General features: G+C 31.6%; 3 protein-coding genes across 6 annotated transcripts; 2 read left to right on the top strand and 1 right to left on the bottom strand.

Annotated features, from left to right (window-relative positions):
* Positions 1-212: 212 nt before the first annotated feature.
* On the top strand, positions 213-5186 carry LOC115875911 (ADP-ribose glycohydrolase ARH3-like). 3 transcript variants are annotated; one of them, XM_030891488.1, is made up of 5 exons: positions 213-344; positions 670-845; positions 1221-1713; positions 4642-4831; positions 4889-5186. In XM_030891488.1, exons 1-5 carry the CDS (start codon positions 310-312, stop codon positions 5090-5092), a joined length of 1098 nt encoding a protein of 365 aa, XP_030747348.1. In that variant the 5' UTR covers positions 213-309; the 3' UTR covers positions 5093-5186. The 3 variants fall into 3 exon arrangements, with proteins under 3 accessions (XP_030747348.1, XP_030747364.1, XP_030747355.1); XM_030891504.1 differs by having other exon boundaries at positions 342-512; XM_030891495.1 differs by lacking the exon at positions 213-344 and adding an exon at positions 351-512 and having other exon boundaries at positions 571-845.
* Positions 5187-8006: 2820 nt separating this feature from the next.
* On the bottom strand, positions 8007-16483 carry LOC115875924 (T-complex protein 1 subunit eta). 2 transcript variants are annotated; one of them, XM_030891524.1, is made up of 5 exons: positions 16334-16483; positions 15286-16196; positions 14916-15220; positions 8301-8719; positions 8162-8234 (listed from the first exon to the last, which is right to left on the bottom strand). In XM_030891524.1, exons 1-4 carry the CDS (start codon positions 16337-16339, stop codon positions 8322-8324), a joined length of 1620 nt encoding a protein of 539 aa, XP_030747384.1. In that variant the 5' UTR covers positions 16340-16483; the 3' UTR covers positions 8162-8234; positions 8301-8321. The 2 variants fall into 2 exon arrangements, with proteins under 2 accessions (XP_030747377.1, XP_030747384.1); XM_030891517.1 differs by having other exon boundaries at positions 8007-8719.
* A 1344-nt stretch (positions 16484-17827) lies between these two features.
* Positions 17828-19079, top strand: LOC115875937 (transmembrane emp24 domain-containing protein 5-like). Its single transcript, XM_030891538.1, has 2 exons — positions 17828-18099; positions 18170-19079. The coding sequence occupies exon 2, from the start codon at positions 18259-18261 to the stop codon at positions 18958-18960; it is 702 nt and encodes a 233-aa protein (XP_030747398.1). The 5' UTR covers positions 17828-18099; positions 18170-18258; the 3' UTR covers positions 18961-19079.
* The last annotated feature ends 376 nt before the right edge of the window (positions 19080-19455 follow it).

Genomic DNA, 19455 nt, shown 5'->3' on the forward strand with positions numbered 1-19455 from the left:
TCGCAGAATAATATTATCTACTCTTTGATAATACTTCGTATTTAAACAAAATTATTAACCTCATGTAGCTTCATCTTCCTATATACTCACGAGCCGCCACTGCATCCTTTGTTTATACCGTATGATCGAAAAAAAACGGCGTCCTTGACTTGGAAATGACGATCGATGACATTTCCCATATAATTTTATAAGAATTTTACGTATAAAATGAGAGCGCGTTTCATAGTCATCGCTGACGCCGTTTTTATTCGATCATACGGTAGATTAACTCTAAATAGAATTCAAATTTAAAATAAAAGGCGGTCAAAGATGACAGTTATTTGTCTTGGCTCAAAGAAAGAGAGGTTAGGACATAGAGAGATAGAAAATAGAAATCCTAGAAATTTAAAAATTGAAGTTAAAAATATATTTTGTTTGATTTTCAATAAACTATATCGTCAATAAATCATACCAATACCTGAATTAAAATATAAAACTTCAAATACCTATTACTCTGGCAAAAAGTTTAGGCCGTACGTGATTTTTTAATCTTTAGTCTGCTTTAGTATTAAGAGTCTAAAAATTTTTTAGTAGACGGTAAAGATGGTTCGGTAACAGAAAAAGATTATTATCCATTACCTTTATTTCTATGTTTCCACTCCGTTCTTAAAATATGTACGTTTTCTTCAGATCTTTTAGTCGAAAAATGGACCCAAACATCATGAAAAGCAAGTTTAGAGGATGTTTATTAGGTTCATTGATGGGTGACTGTTTAGGGGCACCTTATGAAGGAAATGAAATATCAAGCGGGGACAAAATTATAATCCAGAGATATTTTGACAAAATGGAAGAGCCCGAATTTAAAGGTTTTTAGAATTCTAATTATAGTTTTTAAATCAATTCAAAAAGACTATGTCAGACTAAGTCAGAATTGGCTTGGAAATATGTAAAATCTTATTAGGAATATTAGCAGTTGTCATTTCCAATTCCAAGCCAACATAATGCCTTTTCGTTTTTTCGATCATACAGTATATATTTTCAATTATTATAATTGTAGTTTTTATATCCATATCCATTTTACAATCGAAAAAAGACGACGTCAGAGTTAGATTGGACATGATGATCACTATATTATATGTAAAATCTTATGGAAATGCCACCTATGACACTGTTAAGCCAACTTGACACCGTTTATTTTCAATCAAATTTTCAATAATACAATAATATTTATTTGTCTGCAGGTCCTTTTAAAAAGTATACTGATGATACTGCTATGATGAAATCCATGGCAAAATTTTTAATCGATAAACCAGAACCTGATTTTACCTATTTGGCAAAACTTTTTGTTACGGAATATTTTAAAGAGCCTCGAAGGGGATATGGGCAGAGTGTTGTAGCTGTTTTTGAAAAATTAAGGAATTCAAAATATACAAATATTTATCAACCAGCTAATGAACAGTTCGATGGTAGTGGATCATATGGGAATGGAGGAGCAATGAGAATAGCACCTGTAGCATTGTATTACTCTAGCGATTATAATAATATGATTAATGTTGCTAGGGATGCTACACGAATAACACATAGTAATATTTTTGGTATTAATGGTGCACTTTTACAGTGTATAGCTGTTCAACAAGCACTTCATATTAATCCAAGTAGTAAAATCAATATTAAGGAGTTCTGTTCCTGTTTGTTGGAGAAAATTAAGTTAATTGAAGATAATTCTGATGATAGGTACCTGTTTATTATTATATCTATTTCAAAATGGGTATCAATGAAAGATATTAAATTTAAAAAAAGCAATAAATGTAGGGTGACCGTGATGAAACTTTTAATATGGTTCATTTAACTTCTGCTTTATATTGCACTCTAATTTTATTTAAAACATTTTAAAATACAAAGCATAGTAAACTCTGCACTTTTCCAGTTTTGTTTTATGGGTTTACTTATTGTTATTAGTGATTAAAATTGTTAAAAAAATATACCTACCATACAGTGATGGACAGTAGGTAAATACTCAAGAGGAAGATAACTGATAATAGATACTACGAAACGATACTAGACGAAAAAAGCTGCTGTAATTGTTCATTATTTCAGTTTACTAAACTGTAAAAAAGGTGTTTCAAATAATAGAATTTGCACTATACCTAATAGTAATCTACAAAGAATAAAAATTTTTTAAGTATATTTTTGTCGACATTTAAAAATGTCAACTTATTATGTCAACTTAAGCCCCGTTCTCAGAACATCGTCTGCCGTTAGCGACACGTCAAAAAGACCAATGATATTTGTACAAAATTCAAACAGCTGTCAATTTTAAATTTAGTACAGCATTGGAAATTGAACAAGCGGCACTCAAAATATTTTCCGGAAAATGTCAAGAATGATATAAAATTTTCAACATTTTTGTTCGCAAAAAAATCATGGGCGTGTTTCTGGGGTGGAACTATACTACCAGTTAAAATATTGCATTTATTTCTGGGATACCCTGTATACAGGGTGGTCCGAACTGTATTCCGGGAACTTCTGGAGCATATTCTGCACATAAAAAGAAGTAAAAAACTTCTTATAAATGTATGTCCTAAAATGCTTAGTTTCGGAGATACAGGGTGTAGAAGTTTCATTTTTATGTAAATTGTAGTAATTGTAATGTGTTGTTTATGTGTATTGTCTATTTTACGTAAAAATATACGAAAATGAATATTTTTTCACTCAGCAGTTCTATACATATTACTTCAGAAATTATTTGGGAAAAGTCGAAATAAAAATGAAATTTCTACACCCTGTATCTCCGAAACTAAACATTTTAGGACATACATTTATACAAACTTTTTTAGTTATTTTTATCTGCAGAATATGCTGCCGAAGTTTTCGGAATACAATTCGGACCACCCTGTATACCCGGTGCGTCTCAAAAGTGGCTCACCCCTATAACTTTTTTATTTTTTCACATAAAAAAACAGATTTGGTATGTTAATATATGACATAAATTAGGATGATTGACGTATTCAATTCAAGAATTCAAAAGTTGTAGTCACTTCCGGTTTCACCGGAAATGACTACAACTTTTGAATTCTAAATGGCACCCTCGGTATTTTTCTACTTTATTCGATAGGAAATGACACTCTGAATAGAATGACATATAATTTATCAACTTCTGACATTTTCGCATATGGTTTATTTGAAATTGTAACATGCAGTTCATAAAGACAATTTGACTCGAAATACGATGTTTGCGGTACAAAATTATTCGTAAAAAAATGTTTTTTCCAAATATGCTAATGAGCCACCCTCGTTCCATTTGAAAAAATTGAGATATAATTGAAGACACAAGTGGATAAAGGTGTCATGTCGCAAAATCATTTTACTGAGAAAATTGAGTTTAAAGTTTTTGAATCGGAACTTTTTATTTAAAAAAAATTTCAAATATTCATTATGCGCATATCGTCGATCATTATGATACAATTTTTTAGGATTATGTAGAAAGTTTGTAGAGTTTTAATTTAGATGGAAAAATTTGATTTGAATGTACATGACACCTTTATCCACCGAGAACTGTAAAGCAAAATATATGTCTTTAAAGAAAAGAAAGCGTCAGGTCACAAATTATTTTTAATTTTTGGCAGCTTACATACAATATTTTCATTCATAAGTTCCTATGTTTAATCAAGCAAGGACAATATGCGTTTTCCTCGAGACAGTCCTCTGGAATCCATATTCCTTAATGAATTTCAACAATAAAAGTATTCACTTAGATCACTTTTTACGAACACACACTGAGAAAATATCATTCCAAATTTGACATAACCTCAAATTTGGGTGTCATGTGTCAGTTAGACCCTTCTGCTTTCTAGGTGGATTTTAGTTGATAAAGGTGTTATGTTACCTTGACACCTTTATCCATTGAAAAATCACGGAAATACGGTACATAACACCTTTATAGGTTGAAAATCTCGCCTATTTATCACAATTCTGAAATAACTCAAGTATCAATAGAAAATATTAGTCCCAAGAGTCAATTTCAAGCCAAAAAAGCCATTTTTGAAAAAATGTTACATAACACCTTTATCCACTTGTGTCTTCAATTAAAAATACGATTTGGACATCTTTTAACCAGCCAGGACAAGACACTAACAACATTAGACGATCAAATGTATTTTACCAAGGCTCCTTTATTAAAAACTAGTGTTTTTAACACAGCCATGGCACTCTAAATTGAAATTTAAAATACGATGTTTTTTAAAGTGAATATGTCAAAAGTTGACATATGATATGTCATTCTATTCAGAGTGTAATTTTCTATCGAATAAAGTAAAAAAATACCGAGGGTGCCATTTAAAAATTATAAGTTGTAGTCATGTCCTGTGAAACAGGAAGTGACAAAAAACAGTTGAGTACGTCAATCAATCCAAATTTATGTCATATACTAACATACCAAAACTCATTTTTTGATCTGAAAAAATAAAAAAGTTATAGGGGTGAGCCACTTTTGAGACGCACCCGGTATACAGTTTGCCAAAAAAAATCATGATAATTGGTCTAAAAAATATAACACTTTATTTGATGACAGTTCTTTCTGTTGCGTTTTTTTGCATCTGAGTGTAGTTTCAAGATCCTTCCCCTCAATGATAAAAGATTAATTTTCTTTTTTTTTTCTTTTAGTGAGTTTAATATGCCCGAAGCTTATCAGGAGAAATTAAAGAAAGTCGAACTATTATTAGAAAAAGAGTATAACGACGATTTGGAAGATGAAATAATTTACACATTGGGAAATGGGATCGGTGCTTATGATTCCGTAGGAACAGCTATATTTTGCTTCCTGAAAGCACAGAGCTGTATTCCAAAAATTGAGGTTGCCCAATGACATTGAAAAAATAATAAGAACCAAAACTAATATTTTGAATTTTAGACTGATAATATTATTCGACGGACTATACAGTATGCAGTGACTTTAGGAGGAGATACCGATACAATAGCTTGTATGGCCGGGGCAATTGCTGGTGCGTATCTGGGTGAAGAGGCAATTAATAAGGCATTACTGAGTCATTGTGAAAAATATGATGAAATTATCAGTTTAGCAGATAATTTATATCAAGCAGCTGGTAATACCTAATTAGTTATAATGTATAAAGATAAACATTTTTTATGAAACCATTTAATTATTGTAAATTGTACCTAAGAATAAACTAGTTTTTAATATGTCGTAAGTTTTTTGAAAGATTTTTACCTGACCTATTCATATGCAAATACCATACCGTGCTGGCAACTGTTACTCTTGGGTCGGTACTTACATATGTGGAAGTAAATCGCATAAGGATCTTATTAAGTCGGAGTGAGAGAAATGCGACGGTGTGCTGTTGCGGCGTTGCCGGTATGTCTTTCACGTACGAGTAAAATCACGATCGCAAACCGCTTATTATTTTTAAACGACTTTTTTTCGAAAAGATAACTAGATAAAATCATTAGATATGTTTCTGAGCATCTGAAATTGAATTATAAGGATATCGTTATAGGGTATCCATTTTTTATAACGATACAAAGTCAGTAATCGCGATAATTTAAAAACTCAACTTTTTAACACATAACACGCCATAACTTAAGAACCACTTTAGATATTGAAACTTTTTTTATTTTGAAAATCGGATCTTTTACAATATGTTTAAATAAGAAAAATTCGATAAGGTTGTTTTTTTCCATTCAAAAATTTTAAACAACCCATCCAATTACTTTTAGTGCATAGCAATTTTCAGCAATCGTGTAACTTTTTTATTTATAAAGATTTTCACATACTGTCTGCGAAGAAAATATAGCAGAAACGTTAAGAAAGTTTTTGAAAAAACTACAATCAATTATTTTTAATAGATTTTGAGATATCGATTCGTTTTGAATTCAGAGTTCTAATAGCGCGGCCACTGTCGAACACCAACTCAATTCCACTTAGTTTTACCAAAAATGCAAGTATTTCTAACTTGCACTTAAAATTTGTCATGCTATAGGGAAAATTACAATGACTCGTTAATAAATAAACAAATCGTGAAGCTGAACGCATGATGTACACCTTTCCCTAGAACTTTAAGTACTGACAGAGGTACTGATTAGGTCGACCGGTGGCAGTGTTGCCAGATATTATTTTAGCTGGTCGCCACTAGAGGTGGCGAAAGTCGCCAAATATTTTTATACTAAACCTACAAAAATCTCAAGCAACTATTTCATTATAAAGATTATACCTATCATTCAAAATATGACTAATATTTTAAGTGGTTTGATGACGTCACAAAGGGGAAAAATGGCAGATTGGAGAGAGAAACGTGCTGAGAACCTTACTGAGAACTAAACTGAAGTCACAAACGCCAGTTGATAGATGAGCAATATAAATCGATATCTTCGGATATTGATCTACTAATATGTAATTGCGATTTTCGCCGTTTCGGGAATCGATGTCTATAATAATTACAAGAATTAAGTCAATATTGGCAATGCATTGATTGACTGGTGCCATAAGTATCTTAGCCAAAATCGCCCAAATGGCGACTTGCGATTTTCCTAAAATTCAGGTCGCCAGAGCAATCGGAAAATCGCCCAATCTGGTAACACTGACCGGTGGACTGAGACAAATGTGCTATGTCCCCTTCCACATCTCTTAGCAATATGCGCAGTTGCTCGGTTTAGTTCGTACGTTTGGCAACGTGTTTACTGTTCTTTCTTTGTTCAGTGCATTATAAACGCATTGTACTCTTCTTACATACGGAAATCCCATTGGAATTGCCAGCCCTTAGTATGATAGAAAAAAAAAACGGCGTCCGGTTGGCTTGGAAATTAACATCGATGCCAGTCCGCCTTATAAATTTACATATAAAATGACAGCAATCTTCATTTCATAGCAATCGCTGACGCCGTTTTTTCTATCATATTGTGCCATACACATAGATAAATTAACAAAAGCTTTTGTTAATTTGTCTATGGCCATAGACTAGAAAGAAAAATACAAAATTAAAGATGGTTTGGGAACGAAGGTCGCTGGCATTCATACTGGCATTTTATATGGAAAATTATACAGGGTGACGCCTCTCATACGACGCGGATGCCCCAAGGAGAACGGTAGTTTATATCGAAATGAAATTTTGGCAGTATATATCGTCCTATTGCTGCCAAATGTCACTAACTAACCTTTTTTTCGAACAACCAAATTCAATCACTATGTTTTGAAGCGGAGAATCGATTGCAAAAGTCATTAACTAAGATTTCTGGCTATTTATGTTTTATTTTAATACCGAATAGTTACTAACTATAACATCTTTATGCAATGCAATTCATTTTTAGACGCATTTTTCTCGGAAGTAATAAAAAGTAAGTTAGTGACTTTTGGCAGCAATGGGACGATATGTATGTTAACTGAAAGCATTTTATAAAAATATATAGTTATAGAGGATACAGGGTGTCCCAAAAAAAAAGTTACACATCAACGTTGTTTTTTGTAATGGAACACTATATATTAATTGATTTTCGGATTCTAGGAAAAAAATAAATGTGAGTTTTTTTAAAGAAGGATATAACTAAAATGAAAGGATTTTGACATATTTCACATTTTGTGAAAATGAAGAGTAAATTTTAAATTTCAATAACAGCTACTTAAATTTTTGTTGACTTTGTATAGCCTGATATTTAATTACAGTAACCATTGTATGTTAAGCCAAATTACAATTTGACCCGAAAATTTATACAGGGTGAGACAAAATTAATAAGGAACATTAGTCACTTTTAAAAGCATGTTACTCCTTTATTTTAAATGGAACACCCAGTATATTATTTCGGTGTTCAACGGAGAATTCAATATCTTCCAAATATTATTAAGTTTGCCTACCCGTCAGACAAAGATTTTCCTAGATATTTTAATTTTTATGATTTTGCGTCAGTAGATCTTTACTATTTGAAAAAATCTAGGGTGGCTGTGATATACCTTTTGTTAATTTAACAAATTTAACTTTTTTTATTATTTAATTTTTGTTAACAAAACCAAACCAAACTCGTTTAAATAATTATTTTCCTATATTTTGTTACTTTTAAATTATTATTACATTTTGTAAATGTCGTTTATATAAAAGGACTTTATAAAAACGTATATTTAGATAACTCTTGGTAAAATAAGCTGGATTATTAAGTTAAAGGTAAATGAAACATCAAATTTAATAATTAATACAAGGCGTGTGTTTATAAAAAGCTTCAATGCAGGAGCGTTACATAAAATGTTAAATTCAGTATTAAAAAATTGAAGAACATACTGAAAAGAATACTTGTGAAAAATAACGGTAAGACTAACTAAATCTTAAAACATATTAAGTATTTCACATGGGTCTTCCCATTCCTCTTCCCATCTGAGGTGGTTCGGCCGACTTTTGATTTTTGATGGTCTCGTCAACCGACAAAATCAAACAGGCGGCCTCCGTAGCGGCCGTCAGAGCATTGATTTTGATAATGGCCGGTTCCCAGACACAGGACTCGAAGTTGTCGCTGATGTCTTCTTTACTGACGTCCACTCCGTACCAACAATGGCCTTGAGCGTGTTTTTGTCTCAGTTTGTTTAATATGTTCGTCGCATCGAAACCGGCATTGTCGCACAACTGCCTCGGTATTATTTCTAGTGCTTTGGCAACAGCGCTGATTAGTAGCTGCTCTTTGCCGGCAATTGTTCTGGAATAATCGCGCAGAATTTTGGACAGTTCCATCTCAATTGCACCTCCACCTAAAAAAATCAATGTAACTATGTTAACATTAAATACTTTCAGCAGTTATTAGAAAAAAAAAACATGTTATATGTTAAGTTAGCATATACAGGGTATCCCACTTAAGATGGATACAAGCCAATATCTTGATTGTTTGTTGAGCGATCTTTTTCATTTTTGGCAGGAGGTTGTATGGCTATAAGACCCAGGGTAAGAAATGCGATACCTCATAGACGTACGTTTTAATGGGGTTTGATATTTTTCGAGTCAAGATAGATATAGGGTGTGTCATTAAAATAAGACATTTTTATTTTTATTATTATTTTTTTAAGTACTTACGACGCCACTGGATAAACAACTGGTTTATTATCAATAACCAATTATCAATTAATAATCGTTTTTTTTATGGTGGTTTGGTCGAAGATGTTGACTTTTAGTTCGTTATAGTTTTATAAATCTTTGTTTAGAGCATATTTTCAAAGTTAATAGTAACTGTTTTAAATATCTATTTGGATTTTTTAAAATATTCCTCAATAAAACGAATAAAAATCATATTTCAGATTCCACTGAAAACTGGGGTTTTAAATTATATTGTAACTCATTGTAACTCACTTGTATTAGCAAACTTAAAAAACAATTTTTTAAAGTAGACAAAATAAATTGAAAATATTTAGTTTTTTGTATTGTATCTTAAATATTACGGAAGCTATCTGAAAACTTAAATCGATAATAATAAAAATAAAAATGTCTTATTTTAATGACGCACCCTGTATCAATATTTATCAAAATTAAAACTTAAGTATCTTAGGTAAGGAGGATTCAATATAATTTATCAGATTTGAAATAAATACTGTCCTAAGGGTCCTAGTTTACTCTTGACTTGAAAAATATCAAACCCCATTAAAACGTACGTCTATGAGGTATCGCATTTCTTACCCCGAGCAAAACGTACGTCTTATAGCCATACAGCCTCCTGCCAAAATGAAAAAGATCGCTCAACAAACAATCAAGATATTGGCTTGTATCCATCTTAAGTGGGACACCCTGTATATTACATCATTCAACAAGGATGCAATACGTAGTGACGCGACGTGTATTTGTGAGCAGTTCACGTGTTTATCAACATTAGAAAATTACATTCTAAATAGAATGACATATAATATGTCAACTTTTGGCATTTTTGCTTAAAACAAAATTGAATTTTAAATTTCAAGCTAGAGTGCCATGGCTGTTAAAAAAAAAAACAAATTTTAATCAAGGAGCATTGGAAAATAGATTTGATCTTCTAATATTATTCGTGTCTTGTCCTGGCCAGTCAAAAGATGCCCAAATCGCATTTTTTATCATATCTCAAATGGAAAAAAAATCAAATTTTTTAGCATATTTGGAAAAAGCATTTTTTTACGAATAATTTGGAACTACACACTTGGTAATTCGAATCAAATTGTTGTTATGAATGCAATTTCAAATAAACCATATTCGAAAATGTCAATAGTTGACATATGATATGTCATTCTATCCAATGTCATTTTCTATTGAATAAAGCAACAAAACACCGTGAGTACCATTTAAAAATCAAAAGTTGTAGTCATTTCCAGTGAGACAGGAAGTGACAGAAAACAATTGAGTACTAACATACCAAATATAGTTTTTTTTATCTGAAAAAATAAAAAAGTTATAGGGGTGAGCCACTTTTCCCGGTATGTTTGGAAAACTGTATCACACTGTATATGTCACGTTTTCTTTAATTGTCACCATTCTAGCACAGAGATAGTTAACAACTAAGCAAACAGCAGAATAAAGTTTGCCATGTTGTATTTTTTGAAAATTAGAAAAAAAATTAATACTTTGTGACTTAATTTTTCATTTTTTACACTTCTTAATTCGTTTACGCTATAACATAAATAGCTACCATGATTAAACAAATATTGTTTATTATTAATCATTAATAAGTAGTCACTAAATGTTATTATCACCTTTTATTTTATTAATAATTTTTAACTTTACTTAAATACTCAATCAGAGTCTTGAAGTTCTTGGCGTATATGGGAATTTTCTTCAACATGAAGTAAAATATATTTATTTTTCTCATTTGTAGCTAGTGATGGGTTGTTATTTAACTATCTGTTATTTTATAACAATTATTTAGAAATAACATAACGCAACCGTTGCTGCTTTTAAAAAATAACAGATATAAAATAACGACACGCAGAGATCGAGTGTTCGTGAAACGAAGTCGGCGCTCTGCACCGCCACGAAATTCGATGCTGCTCGAAGCAATTCCAAAAAACAACTAGTATGGATGGAAAACCTATTATTTCGACAACCATCGATACAGGCGGCGAGATACAACGGACAACGGAGTGGGGTATGCGCTACGGCGCGGCGCGTCGTGTTGGGCTGACAACAGCTTAAAAATAATAGGATATAAAAGAAGCAGCTTTTTTGAAACAGTTGCGGGCATAACGCCTGGCTGTCGAGATAACAGGAGTGGGAAAGGAGCGCTGCTGCATCGGTCGATTGTCGATGGAGGCTCGCAACGGGTTGGAGAATAACGCATCAGTTGTTTTAGCTATGTTGTTTTTTTACCTGTTACGAGCATAACAGAACGGCGTTCGAGATAATCGGAGGTTTGAAACAGGTTGGAGAATAACGCATCAGTTGTTTTAGATACATATTGTTTTTCAACCTGTTACGAGCATAACGGGCGGAGGTCGAGATATTATGGCGCTGTATGTTTCAATACTTTGTTATTAAGTTTCAATATTTAAGTATTTATTTATTCTGAAAAATTTTCAGAATAATATTTTAAGATTTTTTAAAAATGTATACAGGGTGTTTTGAAAAATCTGGTCATTGATTAATCACGATCCTGCTTAAAGCCCTTGACGTAAAAAGCTGATTTTTGGAAAACGGATTGACTTTAGGGTGTAGAGGTGCGATAAGAAGGGATTTTTCGAAACTCAAATTCTAAGGGGGTGAAACCACCCTCAAATATTAGAATATTTTTTATTTAAAAACTGGTGAGTTTTTCGAAAAAACTCTTAAACACGTATATTTTATTTTGTTGTTTTACATATTTTGAGATTTTTACAAAATATATACAGGGTGTTTCATAAAATATGACCACTGAGTAATCACTATTCTGCTTAAACTGCTTGACGTTTAAAGCTGATTTTTGGTAAACGGATTGACTGTGGGGTGTAGAGGTGCGATAAGGAGGGGTTTCTCGAATCTCAAATTCCAAGAGGGTGAAAACGCCCCTCAAATATTACAATATTTATTATTTAAAAAACGGTTAGTCTTTCGGGAAAACGATTGGACACGCATAATTTATTTTGTTTTTTTACATATTTTGAAATTTTTTAAAAAATAATACAGGGTGTTCCAAAAAGTTGAGTAATTGATTAACCACGATTCTGCTTAAACTGCTCGACGTTTAAAGCATATTTTTGGCAAATGTGAGAAAATTTTATCCAGTTTGTATGTTAATGGAAATTCTTGCTTTGCTTTATCATCACCATTACAAATTAATAATTCGATGCGAACGAAGTCGCGGGTACAACTTAACAAGTATAGCTAGAGACGTGAGAAATATAAAATAAGAGACGCCCCCCGATGCGCAGTGGACATCCCACAAATTTGCTTCAATCAGATTTTTCGTAGCGTAACTGCATCTCTCTTCCGCCGAATGCGTTCTCTCTCTATCGTGTGCGCGACCGGTGCTATCCCCAAGTCTCTTCCTATATTTGTCAAACTGTACATGCTAGTTTAAGTGTAAAATTAATTCGAACTCTAGTGTGTAGTTGGTTTACTTATGAAGAATATACTACACATTTTCTTATATTGCTATTTTTTGACCGCAAATGGTAAAATCATAACGAAGAGCTTCTCGCCCGTCGAGTGAGATGCACCCTGTACACTGCTACGCAATTCAGAATCTACGCGGATCGAGGGGTAGGGCGTAGGTAGATCGGAATTTATAGATATAGACGAGTGGCGGCATTTTGGCTTTTTTATATCGCAATTTGTAAACAGCGCTTATTTGTAAACAACCCCCGTTTTTAGAGAGGTATTTTAGATAACAATCGATATTTAGAAATGTTATGACACCCTGGAAATACTACCACCGAGCACGTCATTGTTGCAACTGCGTTAATACGCCTGGCGGTGACCGCCTCATATTCTTTCAGATATTTAGCAATAAAATAAAGAAACCTGTTATTTTTAAGCTGTTATTTTAAGCTGTTTTTTATAAATAACTATAACAGTTTCAACTGTTATCCAAAAATAACAGTTTTGCCCATCACTATTTGTAGCACTACAAATCACTGGACAAATATGAATAAGTTGTACCATTAAAAATAGGTATAAAGTTAGTCTCCAGATCATCTTTAGAAGAGGAAAACCTTTTTATTGTTAACATTTTAAAAATGCATACTTTATCAAAGATTTTGCTTGTTCTAAAATGGTTAATCCCATTTATATTTTTCCAAATTTGTATACCGTTTCGAGAAACAAATAAAAAAAATGTGAAAATACAGTTCAATTTAAAAATACTATTTTATATTCATTGTTTGGTATACCGGGTGCGTCTCAAAAGTGGCTCACCCCTATAACTTTTTTATTTTTTCAGATAAAACAACGATATTTGGTATGTTAGTATATGACATAAATTGGGATTGATTGACGTATTCAATTGTTTTCGGCCACTTCCGGTTTCACCGGAAATGACTACAACTTTTGATTTCCAAATGGCACCCTCGGTGTTTTTTTACTTTATTCGATAGAAAATGACACTGTGAATCGAATGACATATCATATGTCAACTTTTGACATTTTGGCATATGGTTCATTTGAAATTGTAACATGCGGTCCATAACGGCAATTTGACTCAAAATACCAAGTGTGTGGTATCAAATTATTCGTGAAAAATGCTTTTTCCAAATATGCTAATAAGCCACCCTCGTTCCATTTGAAAAAATTGAGATATGATTCAAAATACGATTTGGGCATATTTTATCTGGCCAGGACAAGACACTAAAAACATTAGACAATCAAATCTATTTTTCCAAGGCTCCTTGATTAAAAATTAGTGTTTTTAACACAGCCATGATACTCTAGATTGAAATTTAAAATCGAATTTGTTTTTGAGTGACTATGTCCAAAATGGACATATGATTATAGCGTTATTTTATGACAGAGTGTTATTTTCTGTCGAATAAAGTAAAAAAATACCGAGGGTGCTATTTAAAAATCAAAAGTTGTAGTCATTGCCGGTGAAACCGGAAGTGACCGAAAACAATTGAATACGCCAATCAATCCCAATTTATGTCATATACTAACATACCAAATCTCATTGTTTTATCTGAAAAAATTAAAAAGTTATAGGGGTGAGCCACTTTTGAGGCACCCAGTATAATTAATTTTTATTAACGTCATAGTTTTTGCAGTTGTTAAAGTATCATTCAATAACTAGTATTGACTCTTTCTGCAACATTGAACTAAATAAATGTTGTGCTTTTTAACATTTTAATACAGCAAAAAATATGATGTTAATCAAAATTAATAATAACCATCTCTGTGAATTAATGAAAACGAAATATTACCATAGAAACGCACATTCAATTATATTTTCATACTGATTTCTCTATAAAATCGTATAGAAATTTGAAAAGGTATAAATGGGATTAATCAATTTAGAACAAGCAAAACCTTTTATAAAGAATGCATTTTCTCAAAAAATTAATAATAAAGGATTTTCTCTTGTAAAGACAATGAGATTTTTTTTAAATAGTTGAAATTCATAAGTATATGTTAAACACCTAAAGGTGTAGTCTTTGCCTAAAGCATCTAACTTAGTATTTTTCTTCATCTCTAAAAACTCTTCCACTAAATTTGAATCCTCCAACTTTAGAAACAATAGCCTCACTAACAAATTTTTACCATAACAAAATCAACATTTTTTAAACATATTGAAATATTACTAAAACTACTAGTTTTAGGTAAGTAGGTTAAAACATATATAGAAACATTAGGGAATATTATGCACAATCTATAAATAGTGTTACATTAAAAAAAATATATTATATGTACCAAATGTTTTTGAAACATCCTGTGTACTCAAGAATAATCCCAAAACTTTTCTACTTAACACTTATTAATAATTATCAAAACAAATAAAATAATGAACATATTAAATACTTTAAAACTTACCAGCAACAACAGCATCATTTTTAATGGTTCTGCGAACAATCATGATGGCATCATGGAGTGACCTTTCTGTTTCCTCAAGAAATTGTTCTGCACCACCTCTTAAGATTATAGTGCAGGTTTTTGCATTCGGACAACCTCTAAAGAAGTTATATCTCTCTCCTCCAATTTGCCTCTCTTCAAACAAATCACAATTACCCAAAACTGAATCATTAAGATCATTTACAGTAGTCATTACAGCTCCACCACAAGCTTTTAACGTCCTTCTCAGATCTTCTTCTGCTACTCGACCAGCACAAAACATATCTCTAAAATAGTAAAATAATATAAATAAGTAAAAATACTGGTAAACATCAACTAACAAATTACTAACCTGTCAGCAAAATACTGAGTTGCTACATCTCCAATTGGTAACTTTGACAAAACCACATTTGCACCAGATTCGTGAATCTTTTTCAATTTGTTATACAATATATTCCATTCAGCATCGACAATTTTCTGATATTCTTTAACACTATCAACCCTAACTTCAGCATTATCCCGTTCAGCCTTTAATTCAAGTTCAATATTGAGCAATGCAATCTTACAGTTCTTATAGACTTTAGGCTGCATTTCAAATCCTGCATATGAAAATGTTTTCTTAAACGCCACACCAGCAACTAGAGTTGAGTCTTCAAGACCTCCACCTTGCACCTTTTTAATTCCAATCATATTTAATGGCATGAGATCATCTAACAATAATACAGCATCTACTACCATTTTAGAGAAAAATGCCCTTTGTTGACTAATGAGTTTTGAACTCATTGCAGTTGAAGCACATTTTTCTAATAATGACCTGAATTCTAAAGCATTGGATTTATTAATTTTCACAGAAATTTCCTGTATTTTCTCCAAGCAGAGTTGCAGGGACTTTCTAACAGCCTTGATAATAATTCTGGGGTGAACTCCCTCTTCAACATATGGCTTTATATGTTTTAAAAATTCACCCGCTAAAAGAACAACACTGGTGGTGCCATCTCCGACTTCAGCATCTTGTGACTTTGCGATATCTACCAGAGTTTTTGCAGCCGGATGAACTACATCAAGGAGCTTCATTATAGTAGCTCCATCATTAGATATTGTAGCCTTGCCAGATCTGACAACAATTAATTTGTCCATACCCCTTGGGCCCAATGTTGTACGAACAGCATCAACAATAGACTGACAAGCATTTATATTTGATATTAATTGAGGCTTTCCTTGAGATGTGTCTGTTCCTTCCTTTAATAAGAGAATTTGTGGTTGCTGAAAATATAATAAAAGGGATACATATTATTCACGGTACAGGTGCAGGTTAACTCGTGTAGAACATAAAAATTGTAAAATATACTTTACAAATACGAATGAAAATAGTGTTAAAAAAGGAAAAATAGTCTATTTACCATCATCTCGATTATTTTAGAATTGGAAAATTCTTGGAAAATCAAAAAAACGTGATCAATTTAAAATTCAGGTAGAAGAAAAGTCAGCCCAAATCAAATACGATGTTGCCGGTTTTAAAAAATAAGTCACTTAATACATTTAGCCATGGGGCCACAGCCGTGGCCATGGGATATTACTTGATAGGGATATATCGTCCGTCTTTTTCTTTTTCAGGTATCTAATATTTGTTTCTAATATATCACATTTTTTTAATTATAACTATTATAACGCATTGTTCAAGCTTAACTTTGTCATGTTTTAAAATATAATATTACTATTACGAATGTATCAGTTTCAATTTTCAATCTATATTAATTTCCAAATATTTCAAAATTTGTATGTATTCTGTCTTTTAAGTCTGATTTTACCATTATTGGTAAACCCCATTATTTTATTTTTAATAGTTAATCTGAATGTTCCATTACAAACATATAATTATATGATTATTATATTAATTTAAAGATTTACTAGACAAGAGTAAATATAAAACATGTTTTTTGCGCTACGAAACACGACGAGCGGAAGAATCAGACTTCCTTAACACAGTTCATGTTTAGAAGAAAAAAAACTCTTTGATTTAAGAAACGCAAAAAAAGTATATTGTACATTTTTAGATACAACCTCTGGATACAACACAGATCAGATTCCTTGCGCTTAAAGCTTAAAGGATATAAGTATTTATTAACATGATCAAACTAATATCAGCTAATATCTTCCATTAAAAGTGACTTTTTTCCAGGTCAATTTTTTACACACCAACCATTACGAATGTTACGTAAAATAAATACCGTTGCAAAGTGATGCTAGAACAGGATGCTCCCTAATCAAGCCACAGAAGATGGATACTAAAATAGATGACATTAGTCTATGGTTGGGGGCAACAAGCTGTATTGCCAAAGTGTGTGTAATTTCTCTAATCTTATAAAAAAAAATATCAGAAGAAATTTATTATTTTTAAAGTGATTTTTTCGAATTGTTGGATAATTTTTATTTTTTATCTTTAATTTAGTCTAATTTAGATGCTATCGTTGTTGGAATTTTATGCTTGAGTAAGTACGAGTTGTACGAGTATTTTATTATGAACCATCCTTAGGAATTTGTGGGTATTTAGTGTATTTTGTCATCATACAAGAAAAATTGTATTCTTTGTATCATGGTATTTTCACGTATTTTGTTTGTTGCTCTGTTTATACAGGGTGTTTTGAAGAAGTGTCAAGGGCTGGTAGATCTCGATAAAAGAAATATAATATTTTCTCTTTGCCTTTTACCGTTTTTCAAATACATATGTCCATTCTGTTTTTTTCATATCCCTTCCCTATCTCTGGTTTTTGTTCCTCTATTTAATTAGCTTTGAATAAAATATTGTGTAAAATATACTTGAGAGATATCGAAGACACAGTCGAAGATATGGAAAAGGGTGGATTTTCTCCATATCTCTGAATCCTGAATTTAATTTGAAAAGGATTTGAATTCACTTACTGCTATGTTGCCAAATTTTTAAGATATGTTTTTCATATGTTTTTTAACTGAAAATTCAAAAAAGTCATAAATACAAAATTTTCTAAATACTTTTTGCCAAACAAAAATAAATTTCATGGACGCCTCCCTGGGTTCGAAATATACCACCCTAAAAGACCCACCTCCCTGTATTTAGGAAGTTTCATGAGGAAGTCTGGCATAGAACTCATAGAAGTTTGAAAATTCTGGAAAGCTAGGTTAATACTCAGTAAGTTAAATTATTCTGATTCTGATGTTTTAAATATAGACTCTTTATTTATATAATGGTATCTTTTTAGTGGAAGAGTTGAATTAACTATCGAGTGTTTCTAAATGTTATCACAATTACAAGTCAAGTTAATTCGTGAATATTTAAAAACATTTCAAAATGACATCTAAAATTATATTTTTGTATTTTGTCGTGCAGTTAATACATTTGGCGAGTAGTTTCGAAAAGGAATTTACTGTGAGTATAGATCCATCAAAAGAAGATTGTTTTTATCATACTCTGAAAGCTGGCGAATCTGCGGAGATTGAATATCAAGTTATTAGTGGCGGACATGGGGAACTGGACATTTCACTCAATATTTTAGACCCAATAGGAAGAATTATTGTGGCTGATTTTAAGAAATCAGAAAACAGTCATAAGATCGACGCAAAAGAGAACGGCGACTATAGATTTTGTTTCGATAACAAATTTAGTTCCATCAGTACAAAAACAGTATTTTTTGAATTGATTGTTGATAATAGTGAAGAAGATAAATGGGGCTCTGACGAAAATTATAATTTTGATGGCATCGAACCTGACGAGATATATAACTTAAAAATTGAAGATGTTCAGGAGCTGGTGAACAATGTGAGAGATCATCTAAATAAAGTACGACATTTACAGGACATGATCAAATCAACAGAAGCTCGAGATAGAAATGTTGCAGAAGAAACCTTTTTTAAAGTAAATACTTATTCTATGTTGACTTTAGTGGTGATGATTTTGGTCTGTTTAGTTCAACTTGTAATGGTGAAAAGTTTATTCGATGAAAAATCAAAGATACATCACATTTGGTCGTATATTGAAAAGATTTTACATTAAAAAGTTTACTTTGGTATTAAGTTTTTGATTTAAAATATTCAACAAAGTGCCATAATAATAAATTTGTTTTAAGTAGGTATTTGTACAAAATTTTCTAATATACAATTTTAATATATTAACATAAGGTTTATAATTTATACACCGGGTGGCAACAAAATGGTTGCACAAACTTCAGTTTCATTAATTTTTATTGTATAGATTTGAAACTTGGGTACAGTGTGTAGTTTATTAAATATAATAATCAGCTCACATTTCTTGTTAAAAACAACTGAATACCACTTCTGGTTTAACCGGCAGTGAACACAAGATACATGTATATTTTTTCAATGTAGATCTTTAAATTTTCGTTTCAACGATAGAATGTTACAAGTCAGTACTAATTTTCAAATGGCAGTGTAGTATGTAGTGCAGTTTAATTAAAAATTCAATTAGCTTAGTTTTGCAGTTATTAATAACAGTTACATCAAATTGTCCATTAGCCAGAATATAAGTATT

This window comes from Sitophilus oryzae, unplaced genomic scaffold (genome assembly GCF_002938485.1).
Source record: "Sitophilus oryzae breed Bouriz unplaced genomic scaffold, Soryzae_2.0 scaffold_1058_pilon_pilon, whole genome shotgun sequence".
In the NCBI taxonomy this organism is placed as follows: domain Eukaryota; kingdom Metazoa; phylum Arthropoda; class Insecta; order Coleoptera; family Curculionidae; genus Sitophilus; species Sitophilus oryzae.